General features: G+C 38.9%; 1 protein-coding gene across 1 annotated transcript in view; it reads left to right on the forward strand.

Annotated features, from left to right (window-relative positions):
* EFCAB3 (EF-hand calcium binding domain 3) overlaps positions 1 to 13183 on the forward strand; it is a 147495-nt gene that overhangs the window by 79946 nt on the left and 54366 nt on the right. Inside the window, exons 28-35 of the mRNA XM_024980197.2 lie at positions 496 to 549; positions 1214 to 1318; positions 3336 to 3389; positions 3861 to 3965; positions 5435 to 5488; positions 6555 to 6659; positions 7925 to 7978; positions 9175 to 9279. Coding sequence (XP_024835965.2) covers positions 496 to 549; positions 1214 to 1318; positions 3336 to 3389; positions 3861 to 3965; positions 5435 to 5488; positions 6555 to 6659; positions 7925 to 7978; positions 9175 to 9279 — 636 coding nt within the window. The remainder of the gene's footprint in view (positions 1 to 495; positions 550 to 1213; positions 1319 to 3335; positions 3390 to 3860; positions 3966 to 5434; positions 5489 to 6554; positions 6660 to 7924; positions 7979 to 9174; positions 9280 to 13183) is intronic.

A 13183-nucleotide genomic window follows, 5' to 3' on the forward strand; every position in this document is an offset into this window, starting at 1 on the left:
TCCCTTGCCTAAGGAGACACATCCAAAAAATACATATATATTTCTAAGTCCAATGTTTAAGAGCTTACTGCCTATGTTTTTTTCTAGGAGTTTTATCATTTCAGGGCTTACATTTAAGTCTTTAATCCATTTTGAGTTTATCTTGGTATGTGGTTTAAGAAAATGGTTCAGATTTCCCAGACTACTTATTGAAGAGACTTGTGTATTTAATTTTTCAATTATCTTTGTTAAAGATACTTTATTATCTTTGTTATTGTTGTTGTTTAGTCTCTAAGTGCTGTCCAATGCTTTTGTGACACCATGGACTATAGCCCACCAGGTTGCTCTGTCCATGGGATTTCCCATGTAAGAATACTGGAGTGGGTTGCCGTTGCCTCCTCCAGGTGATCTTCCAACCCAGGGATCAAACCGGTATCTCCTGAATTGGCAGGTGGATTCTTTACCACTGAGCCACTTGGTACAAATACCTGAATCTAAATTCTGAATTTCTTACAGAAGATGAAGAGGTTGGCTTGGATGTGTTGATGGATGCAGCAAACACTTTTACAGGTGAGTAAGAATTTGTATCAGATGTTATAAAATTGAGGTCTTGATGTTTTATGGAGAATTACTTACTTACAGCAGTAGTTTACTCTGTCCAGTCATTAGTAAGTTCACTCTGCTCTTTTATCTATTTATTGATAATTTTGACTTGTTGACAATAGTTTAGGTTATTAGAGATTTAGAGAAAGTGTGGCCCCTTCCATAAGGAATATTAACTTGTCCAGTGTTTTGGCCAGTAATGTGCTCTCATTTCTCTAGTGTTTAAAAAAATCAAAATATAGGTGAACACAATAAATCTTAATGTGAAGTTTTTGCATCAGGAAATGTGATCTCTTTGAACAGTCAGTTCCATAATTCAGGTTAAGAAGCAGTAACAGAGATATTACTTGCCTGTAGACTCTACTTACCATTACGAGTCATTGTGCCTCTGTGTTACTCTATGCCACACTGACCCATACACAGGATAGAAATGTTATCTATCTTCTGATTTGAATTTAAAAAGCCTTTCAAGTAATGGATTTCACAATAACTCTGTGTAAGTGAAGTCAGCTCATGTATTTAAACTTCATCCTGCAGTTAAAAGTAAGGTTGTACTGAATTATTTTTTTATAATTTAGAATAATTAGACTTCTTAATATTATCACCTGAAACAATTCCCATCTATTCAAAGGAGACAAGGTGGAAGCCAGTAACTTTAAAACTGTGCTGGGAAACATGGGACTCCAGCTCACTGAAAAAGAACAGTTTCTGCTGTCAAAAACTCTGCCAATCTCTAGTGAGTAGTTAACGTCCCATCCTGGTGCTCAGGGAAATGTGATATTGTGGGCTTTGGAGTGAGAATTGTCCAGTGTCCTGAGAAACCCCCTAAGAAAAATGCAGATGAGACAGAAGAAACTTTGTTACTGTTACTTGTGTTTTCATTTGGAAGTGAGAGACTTCTCTCTTTTCTATTCATTCAGTGATTAAATATTTTTTTATTTTAATAGCTACACAGCTAAATCGTTAGGTAGTCCTCTGAAAATGCACCCCACATCCTAAGTTCCTCCCCCAGTAGCTCTCCCACAGTCCAGCAACTAAATTATAAACATGTAAGAGCCAGGAACATTTTCGACCATGTGCTTATATTGTCAGTACCCATTCTGATTGGTCAGTGTCCCAGTGAGTTAGTTCCTCAAAAGTTTCACCTCCTGGGCACCTGTGTAGACTCACCCACAGAGACCCTAGAGGCCAGCCTGTGCTTCAACTGTACCTCCTGCCTAATTCCAGAGACCTCAACATATAGACATTCTTCCCCTGCCCCATAGTTCCCATCCCTCATTGTTCCCCAGGCAAGAGAGCCTCAGTTCAGTTCAGTCACTCAGTCATGTCTGACTCTTTGTGACCCCATGGACCACAGCACGCCAGGCTTCCCTGTCCATCACCAACTCCCAGAGCTTACTCAACTTATGTCCATTGAGTCGGTGATGCCATCCAACCATCATCCTCTGTCATCCCCTTCTCCTCCTGACTTCAATCTTTCCCAGCTTCAGGGTTTTTTCTAATGAGTCAGTTCTTCACATCAGGTGGCCAAAGTACTGGAGCTTCAGCTTCAGTATCAGTCCTTCCAATGAATATTCAGGACTGATTTCCTTTAGGATGGAATGGTTGGATCTCCTTGCAGTCCAAGGGACTCTCAAGAGTCTTCTCCAACACCACAGTTCAAAAGCATCAATTCTTAGGCACTTAGCTTTCTTTATGTTCCAATGCTCACATTCATACATGACTACTGGAAAAAAACATACCTTTGACTAGAAGGACATTTGTTGGCAAAGTAATGTCTCTGCTTTTTAATATGCTATCTAGGTTTGTCATAGCTTTTCTTCCAAGAAGCAAGCGTCTTTTAATTTCATGGCTACAATCACCATCTGCAGTGATTTGGAGCCCAAGAAAACAAAGTCTGTCCCTGTAAGAGAGCCTACACATCACTAAGGAAGTTAGTGACCCTAGCGGCAGAACTGGCACCCTGGGCAGCAAATGCTCAATGCCTCCTGTGAATCCTCCCACATACACCTGAGGCTGTGACTACTCACTGTGTCTAGCATCCCCCCGCCCAGCTGCTCTCAGGGGCCAGTTGTGAGAAATGCAACATTCTTAGGATATTGGCCCCAAGAAAGCAGGATAGAAATGCAGGAAGAAGCAGATGGACTGTAATGGAGATGACTGCCTGCATATGCCAGGTGCTGAGGGTTCTGTGCACTCTGCAGACACTCCTGCCACAGAATGGAGGCCTCTCCCCAGAGGCAGATAACACCTGTGGGGATGAGTTAGGCTGGTAGGTGTCCATTGTTCTCTGTCTCTGTTGAATTTCACCTCCATTTATGAAAAGATTTTGTTTAGAGAACAATTTTTTTTTTCATTTCTGTATTATGTTACTTCTTGGGTTGCTACCTGTCTTTAATGTCATCCCTTTTTAGGATCTATCATTAGATCTAAACATATACTTGTAGGAATACGTCCTGGGCCTAGAGCATAGGCAAGGAAAAAAGAAAAAGGCAGAGGAGTCAAAGTGCCATTAAAGAAGAGAAGAATGAGAAGAAGGAATCGTGTGTGTGTGTGTGTGTGTGTGTGTGTGTAGCCTGCATCAACTACTGCTGTGTGTTCTACATAAAGGATAGATTGAGAACAATCCTTATCTTTTGTTATAATTTGAAAGTGAAATAGAATAATTTTTTAGGTGAATTGTGTAAAATGTCTTATAAAATGACAAGAGTTTGTCCTTTTTCTTTTGACTTGAATTTTACCATATCTTTCAGGAGATGGAAAGGTATATAAGAAAAGATTACTGAATAGTGTGAAACCTCTCAAAGGTAAGAATCATGAGAATAGCATCTAAAATTTATTGTGTTTTGCATCTACTTTTTAAAATGTCTGATTAGAATTTTGCTCTTTTAATGTTCCACTGATGTACTGATGCTGAATTTAGGCCGGGTAACCTACTATTCTTCTTTGGGTATAAGTACATTTGAAGAACTCATTGTTAGTAACATGTAGCAAGTTTGAAATCTTTATTTCATTAGGTTGGTTATCTTTATCACAGTTCATATGGTTATCTAGTTCTTCTTTTTCACCCATGATTACTTCAATTAAAAGCTACAGCACAGTGTTAAGAGAGCATTTTCTCTTCTTGACTCCAATACTAACTCTCTGGGTTCACTTAAATGGCTAGTGTTTCACCCTCCACTTAGGGTCAAACTCAAAGATAGAATCCACTTAAAGACATAATCTTCCACTTCTTGGACTTGCTTATATTTCTTATGTACATCCTCTTCTTTCCTAAGGGAAAAAAATCAGTGTCAATAAACTGGACACTCTAATGAAGAACATGGGAATTCAGCCTGAGAAAGAGGACTATGAAGATTTTCTGACCCATCTGCCGGTTGATGGTAAGTGTTTCAGATACCACTGTACCTAGGGGGAACCTTAGGGTTTCTACATAAAAGCTTCTGAAAGCAAACCTCTTTTTTAATCTCTTTTGAAAACTTATGAAATATTTAAAACATATATAAAAATGGAGACAATATAACAAATACAGGCTAAAGTTAACAGAGGTTATCATTTTGCACGCACCTTCCTTCCCTCATTCTCTCCCTCCCATGTATACCTTTTCTTAAGTAAGATAAAGTTTCATTAATGACCCAATAAGACCAATTAACCTTGATAAAAGTGTCAAAAAGGCAAAGTTAGGATAATTCATTAGGAAGAAATTGCTAAGGGATGAGCCCCAGTCCAAGATTCCCTTATTAGGGTCTAACAAAGCCAGTGGCCTTGAATTAAAAAAAAAAAAAAGGCAGGTTTCTGTAAGAAAGCTAAATAGCACATCTTTCAGCAGAGCTAGTACATGCCGATCAAAGTGAACAAATTGCTCTTCTTCCTTCAGTGTTCTGTTCTCAGCTAGGGCTTGGCAGGTATAGCTAAGGTAGGCTGCGGCCACCAGTAAACATCTTCTACGTTACCCTTACCTATATCTGGGCTTAACATAGGAAACAGTTTTAGCCTAGCTTCTGGCCTTAACAGAGGAAACAGTTTTAGCCCATTTTTCAGTTTAAAACTTCACTCTCCTAGGTTTAACAATGCTGGTAATCATGGTCCCTATATATTAGCTAGGAGTCCTCAAAATGATTCCTACCAGAAAAGATATTATTACCAATAAATTATTTTTAGGATCCTTCATTCAATAACACAGTCAAAATTTTTTTCTAGTCCAAAAGTGTGACTATTTTTGCACACTGAAATTCATTTGTCTAGCTAGCACGAACTATATGCAAAACCCTGAATGGTAGACAAATTATGCCTGGTAGTATAAAGGAAATTAAGGCATGGTCCCTGCTCTCATATAGTTTACAGTCCTGAAGGTTGGTGGTGGGGAACATAAGCAAAATTTAGAGAGTGGGAAGATAGCATACTGTTAAGCTTTAAGAGTCAGATGCTTATGTAAATAAATGACTTCAGGGTTTCAGATTCTATCTTGACCATTGAAATATGTTCCAGTTATTGGGTTTGAAAAAAGGGAGAGGCCTCTTTTAATAGTATAGATTTAGATTTATACTATTTATATAAATAGATTTAATAGTAATCCCTCTATTAGAAGGGATTGCTATTAAACTTGCTTCTTTACATTAAGGATTATTTGATACTATACAGAAAGTGATATTAATTAAATGAATGCTCATGCTAACATTTTGATCTTTCCTGTTTCTTGTGTATTTTGAGTTAAAAAAGTTACTAAAGAAAATCATGAAAAATAGATGAATTCCAATACTTTACAACTTAATTGTTTACAACTTACAACTTAAATGTTTTATAACCTTTTTCTCTAAGTTTTGAATTGTGCCTGAATTGTCTTTTCTGACAGAGACTCAAATGGTTGATTTGGATGTGGCAATGGATGATGCAAAAGCTTTCATTGGTGAGTAAGCAGTTAGGGGGAAAGGGAATTCATTATTAAGTAAGACCTTAATGCTTTATTTTTTCAAAAAAGATGTTTTTAAACAGTCATTTTTTGGGCTATTATTGACATGCTAAATTGACAAAAGACCCTGATGCTGGGAAAGACTGAAGGCAGGAGGAGAAGAGGACAACAGAGGACAAGATGGTTGGATGGCGTCACTGACTCGATGGACCTGAATTCGAGCAGGCTTCAGGAGTTGGTGATGGACAGGGAAGCCTGGCATGCTGAGTCCATGGGGTCACAAAGAGTCAGACATGACTGAGCGACTGAGCTGCAATTGACTCCCTACAAATTTAATGTTAAATGTTTCTTTTATAATCTGATGTGGGATTTTCCCACATAGAGCTATATTATGTGGTGTTTTTATCAATAATGTTTTCCACTTCACCATTGTTTAAACAACCAAAAACCCAGGTCTCCTGCATTGCAGACAGATTCTTTACCAGCTGAGCCACCCAGGAAGCCCAAAATATAGGTCCACACTGTCCAATCTCAAGGTAAATTTTTGTAGGGTAGCTAGGAAATTCAGTTACTGTGTCTAAAGACACAATAGTTCAGGAAATTTAATGGCTGTTGACTTATATCTGGAATTATAAAAACTTTTCTTTTGCTTGATTTAAAAGTATGAATTCTATTTCTGACTCAATCCACCCACCCACATGTCCTTTGAATCCACATAGTTTAACAAATTTCATAGTCAGTGTGCTCATCTAATTAAAGATGATGCCACATAGGTAATCTGTTTCATAGTTTGAAATCTTTAGTCCATTCCTAAAATCGCTGTTGTTGTTCAGTCGCTAAGTTGTGTCTGACTTTTTGCAGCCCCATAGACTGCAGCATGCCAGGCTCCTCTGTCCTCCACTGTCTCTCACAGTTTGCTCAAATTCATGCTGGTAATGCTATCTAACCACCTCATTCTCTGCCACCCCCTTTGCTTTTGTTTTCAGTCTTTCCCAGCATCAGAGTCTTTTCCTAAAATGAGTCCTAAAATTGTTACATATTAACAATTCCCATCTTTCCAAAGGAGAGAAGGTTACTGTCAGTGATCTGGACAATGTGATGAGGAGAATGGGGCTAGCACTCACTACTGAGGAGCAAAAGGAGCTGCTGAAAACTCTGCCAGTTCATGGTGAGGATTTAGCTCAGCCTGGGCTTGTGTGTGAAAACTGGTGAAATTATATATGTGTATTGTCCAATAAAACCTAAATTGTAAAATGCAATCCTCACACAAGAAGAAATCTTGTTCCTAACATTTTAATACAGAAAATTGACATCTTTTGTTGTTCAGTTGCTAAGTCGTGTGACGCCATGGACTGCAACAGACCAGGCTTCCCTGTCCTTCACTGTCTCCCAGAGTTTGCTCAGTCAGGTCCATTGAGTCAGTGATGCTATCTTTCACTAATATCCCACCATAAGGGCTAAATTATCCCATCTCTCTGGGAGCAATGCCTAATCTAAATCATGACGAAGTCAAAAAGGGAAGTCAAAGGAGAAACAGAAGGAAGGGAAAAGGAAGAAACAAAGAAGAAAGACTATTTTTAATTCAACAGATCAGTTCAGTTCAGTTGCTCAGTCATGTCTGACTCTTTGCGACCCCATGAACTGCAGTATGCCAGGCCTCCCTGTCCGTCACCAACTCCTGGAGTTTACTCATACTCATGTCCATTGAGTTGGTGATGCCATCCAACCATCATCCTCTGTCATCCCCTTCTCCTCCTGCCTTCAATCTTTCCCAGCATCAGGGTCTTTTCAAATGATTCAGCTCTTCACATTAGGTGGCCAAAGTATTGGAGTTTCAGCTTCAACATCAGTCCTTCCAGTGAACACCCAGGACTGATCTCCTTTAGGATGGACTGGTTGGATCTCCTTGCAGTCCAAGGGACTCTCAAGAGTCTTCTCCAACACCACAGTTCAAAACCATCAGTTCTTTGGTGCTCAGCTTTCTTTATGGTCCAACTCTCACATCCATACATGACCACTGGAAAAACCATAGCCTTGACTAGATGGACCTTTGTTGACAAAGTTATGTCTCTGCTTTTTAATATGCTATCTAGGTTGGCCATAACTTTCCTTCCAAGGAGTAAGCATCTTTTAATTTCATGGCTGCAGTCACCATCTGCAGTGATTTTGGAGCCAGAAAAAAATAAAGTCAGCCACTGTTTCCACTGTTTCCCCATCTATTTCCCAAGAATAGGTAGATTTATATCAATGAAAGCTTCCTTCAGCTTTGGTTTCATTCTTACTTGAGGATAAAACAGAATAACTTCTAAACAAATGAGAAAGGAGTTTTTTTTCTTTTTCTCCTGAAATTATGGATGCTATGTTGTCTCTGTGCTGTCTTTGTTAATATTTCCATCGTTTAACCTATATTCTTAATTGTGTCTTATATTACAGCTGATGGAAAAGTATTTAAGAATAGATTGCTAAAAAGTGTGAAGGCCCTCAAAGGTGAGTGAAAAGTATGATGAAAGGACAAGTAAAAATAAAGTCCTTAGTATTTTCTTTTAAATATTCCAAGTTTACTTCCTGCCAATATATTGATCCATTGTTATGACTCATAACCTATCATTCTTCTTTGGGTGCACTGCCCTTTAAGATACAAGTTAAAGTATATTACTGTAGGAAGTTTCTAACACTGTTTTCTGGATAGAACCACGTAAGTTGGTGGTTATTTCAATCAAAAATCATTAGACTGACCTGAAAGTAAAAGTGTAAGTCGCTCAGTCACGTCTGACTCTTTTGACCCCCTGAACTGTAGCCCACCAGGCTCCTCCAGATTTTCCAGTCAAGAATATTGGAGTGCATAGCCATTCCCTTTTCCATGGGATCTTCCCAGCCCAGGGACTGAACCCAGGTCTCCTGCATAGCAGGCATATTCTTTACCATCTGAGTTACCAGGGAAGCCCCAGGCTTACCTTTTCCTCTCTAAATGACCTCTCATGGAAAATGAAACAGAGTCCCCTGGATAGACATTAAGGAAGATATCCTATTTCCACTTTCTATACTAATTCAATGTAAACAATTATATTTTTAATTAGAAAAAATATTAAACACAAAATTATAAGAAAATTAATTCTACCACCTACAAAAATTGATATAAAGAAGTAAAAGCCAAGTCACAAGGATGTAATGTACAACATGGTGACTGTGGTGAAGAATACCTTATTTTATATTTAAAAGTTGCTAAGAAAGTAGATCTTAAAAGTTCTTACCACAAGGGGGTAAAATATGTAACTATGTGTGGTGATGGAGGTGAACTAGATTTATTGTGGTGATCACTTTGCAATATATACAAATATTGAATAATTACATTGTGTACCTGAAATTAGTATGTTACATGCCAATTAGATCTCATTTTTTTAAAGTGGAAGTCTCCCACTTCCCAGTGATCTAATCCCTCTCCATACAGATAAACACTGTTTACAGTTTAGCTTTGTCTCAGTGGTTACCTTTCTGAATTTTTTCTTTCTTTCAAATCTGAATCTTACAGGCAAATCTAAATCTTGGGAGAGATATATGTTAATAGTTTCTTTGTGCCCTTGCACTGTATTGTCCAATGAGGTTTCTGATGCATGATCATGATTGGCAGTTTCCACTCTTAAGTGTCAATACTCTTGTTTTTTTCCATGCTCTTCTTTCCAAAGCACCAAGGGTCAAAATAAAAAAACTGGAATCTTTTGTGGAAAACATGGGAGTTAAACTCAAAGATGAGGAACTTGAGGAACTAATGACCCAACTGTCAGCTGATGGTGAGTGTCAGACATCTTTATGTTCTTCAGAGAAGCACTGAGCCCTTGTATTAGAACTACTGTAAGTAGCCTTTTTAGTACAATAATAAAGTAAGTGTAATAGAAAGACTTAATCTTGACTCAAGAAGAAATATCATCTCCAAAAACACTTTTTAAAAAATACATTGGGAATGTCGTTGCAGGACTCAGCCATGCCTGGGAATACCACACACTTAATGAGTTAAAGAAAAATAAAATTTTAAATTTCATTCATAAGGGAACATGGTAATAAAGGAACATTTAAGAAAGTCAAAAGTCAGATGATGAACTAGGAGAAAATGGTAAGGTCCCTAAGGCATAAAAAGCCCTCATACATTGATTAAAACATACTGACAGTAGAAAAATAGGCAAATATTCATAAAAGAGGATATCTAAAAGTCCAATAACATATGAAAAGATATTTAACCTCACCAGTAATCATGAAAATACAAAATAAAGCAAAGCATGGGAATATTTTCAGTTCTCAGGTAAAAATTAATAAGACTGAGAACATTTAGTTCTGGTGAGAGTATGGGGAAAGGGACTTACTGATAAATTTGGGTGAAAGTTGCCATTGCTCTTGGAAAATCATTTGGCAGTACTTTGGGGGGAAAAAACATCCCCTTTCCCTGGTGAATCTAGCCTACATGCTTGATCTATAATATATGGTATTTCTTTTTGCTGAGGTCTGGTCTGGTCCCTAATTCTGGTCAGGGCATAGACTTGGATTACCGTGGTATTGAATGGTTTGCCTTGGAAACGAACAGAGATCATTCTGTCCTTTTTGAGACTGCATCCAAGTACTGCATTTCAGATTCTTTTGTTGACCATGATGGCTAGTCCATTTCTTCTAAGGGATTCCTGCCCACAGTAGTAGATATAATGGTCATCTGAGTGAAATTCACCCATTCTAGTCCATCTTAGTTAACTGATTCCTAGAATGTTGATGTTCACTCTTCTCATCTCCTCTTTGACCACTTCCAATTTGCCTTGATTCATGGGCCTAACATTCCAGGCTCCTATGCAATATTGCTCTTTACAGCATTGAACCTTGGTTCTATCACCAGTCACATCCACAACTGGGTATTGTTTTTGCTTTGGCTCCATCCCTTCATTCTTTCTGGACTTATTTCTCCACTGATCTCCCATACCATTTTGGGCACCTACTGACCTGGGGAGTTCATCTTTCAGTGTCGTATCTTTTTGCCTTTTCATACTGTTCATGGGGGTCTCAAGGCAAGAATACTGAAGTGGTTTGCCATTCCCTTCTCCAGTGGACCACATTCTGTCAGACCTCTCCACCATGACCCGTCCATCTTGGGTGGACCCATGCGGCATGGCTTAGTTTCACTGAGGTAGACAAGGCTGTGGTCCATGTGATCAGATTGGCTAGTTGTCTGTGATTGTAGTTTCAGTCTGTCTACCCTCTGATCCCCTCTCTCACTGCCTACCATCTTACTTGGGTTTCACTTACCTTGGACATGGGGTCTCTCTTCACGGCTGCTCCAGTAAAGTGCAGCTGCCACTCCTTATTGTGGATCACAATAAACTGTGGAAAATTCTGAAAGAGATGGGAATACCAGACCACCTGACCTGCCTCCTGAGAAACCTGTATGCAGGTCAGGAAGCAACAGTTAGAACTGGACATGGAACAACAGACTGATTCCAAATAGGAAAAGGAGTACGTCAAGGCTGTATATTGTCACCCTGCTTATTTAACTTCTATGCAGAGTACATCATAAGAAACGCTGGGCTGGAGGAAGCACAAGCTGGAATCAAGATTGCTGGGAGAAATATCAATAACCTCAGATATGCAGATGACACCACCCTTATGGCAGAAAGTGAGGAACTAAAGAGCCTCTTGATGAAAGTGAAAGAGGAGAGTGAAAAAGTTGGCTTAAAGCTCAACATTCAGAAAACTAAGATCATGGCATCCAGTCCCATCAGTTCATGGGAAATAGATGGGGAAACAGTGGAAACAGTGTCAGACTTTATTTTGGGGGGCTCCAGAATCACTGCAGATGGTGACTGCAGCCATGAAATTAAAAGACGCTTACTCCTTGGAAGGAAAGTATGACCAACCTAGACAGCATATTAAAAAGCAGAGACATTACTTTGCCAACAAAGGTTCATCTAGTCAAGGCTATGGTTTTTCCTGTGGTCATGTATGGATGTGAGAGCTGGACTATAATGAAAGCTGAGCGCCGAAGAATTGATGCTTTTGAACTGTGGTGTTGGAGAAGACCTTTGAGAGTCCCTTGGACTGAAAGGAGATCCAACCAGTCACCCTAAAGGAGATCAGTCCTGGGTGTTCATTGGAAGGACTGATGCTGAAGCTGAAACTCCAATACTTTGGCCACCTGATGTAAAGGACTGACTCATTTGAAAAGACCCTGATGCTGGGAAAGTTTGAGGGCATGAGGAGAAGGGGACGACAGAGGATGAGATGGTTTTATGGCATCACCGACTCAATGGACATAGGTTGGGTGGACTCTGGGAGTTTGGTATGGACAGGGAGGCCTGGCATGCTGCAGTTCATGGGGTCACAAAAGTCAGACATGACTGAGTGACTGAACTGACTGAGTGGTCCCTATTCCATCACTAACTTGCTGACAATTTAACCCTACTGAATCTAAGTTTCTTCACCTGTAAAACAAGGGGTTGAATTAAATTATTTTCTATGGTAACTTCTTGCCCTGAAATAATTTAGATAATGCATATAAAGGTCTTACTTCGGTGTCTAGAATACTCAGTAAATGTTGGTCATGATGACAGTGGTAGTGGTGAAGATGACAGGGAAGATGGAGAAAATGTTGAAGAAGAAAAGGAAATTCTGTGATCTATGAATCAATATTGCTTGTTATATAAGTCCTAAAAGAATAAATATTTGTTCCAAATTATGACCTTCATATAAATACATAAGGTAAAAATACAACTTAGAACATTTTACATGAAATAGCACTGAGCTCACTGGCTTCCTTCTCCACTTCTCCTGTTCTTATTCCTGGCAACTTTAATATCCTCTGTATAGATCAGAGGCCATAGACCTCTTCCACAGTCTGATGAATTGGACCCCTTCTGAAAAATAATATTTTTAAATGCATAAAATGAAATACATAAAATTACCGAGAAGCTAATAAAAATGCAATTTATGAAAACATTAGTGGAAGAAAGTATTAGTACTTATTAATACATTAAACAATTTCTGGTGTGATCACTCACCTAGAGCCAGACATCCTAGAATGTGCAGTCAAGTGGGCTTTAGGAAGCATCACTACAAGCAAAGCTAGTAGGGGTGATAGAATTCTAGTTGAGCTATTTCAAATCCTAAAAGATGGTACTGTGAAAGTGCTGCACTCAATATGCCAGCAAATTTTGAAAACTCAGCAGTAGCCACCGGACTGAAAAAGATCAATTTTCATTTCAATCCCAAAGAAAGGCAATGCCCAAGAATGCTCAAACTACCCCACAATTGCACTCATCTCACACACTACAAAGTAATGCTCAAAATTCTCCAAGCCAGGCTTCAACAGTACGTGAACCATGAACTTCCAGATGTTCAAGCTGGTTTTAGAAAAGGCAGAGGAACAAGAGATCAAATTGCCAACATCCGCTGGATCATGGAAAAAGCAAGAGAGTTCCAGAAAAACATCTACTTCTGCTTTATTGACTATGACAAAGCCTTTGACTGTGGATCACAATAAACTGTGGAAAATTCCATAAGAGATGGGAATACCACACCACCTGACCTGCCTCTTGAGAAACCTGTATGCAGGTCAGGAAGCAACAGTCAGAACTGGACATGGAACAAGAGACTGGTTCCAAATAAGAAAAGGAGTACATCAAGCCTGTATATTGTCACCCTGCTTATTTAACCTCTATGCAG

This window comes from Bos taurus, chromosome 19 (genome assembly GCF_002263795.3).
Source record: "Bos taurus isolate L1 Dominette 01449 registration number 42190680 breed Hereford chromosome 19, ARS-UCD2.0, whole genome shotgun sequence".
Taxonomy (NCBI): Eukaryota; Metazoa; Chordata; class Mammalia; order Artiodactyla; family Bovidae; genus Bos; species Bos taurus.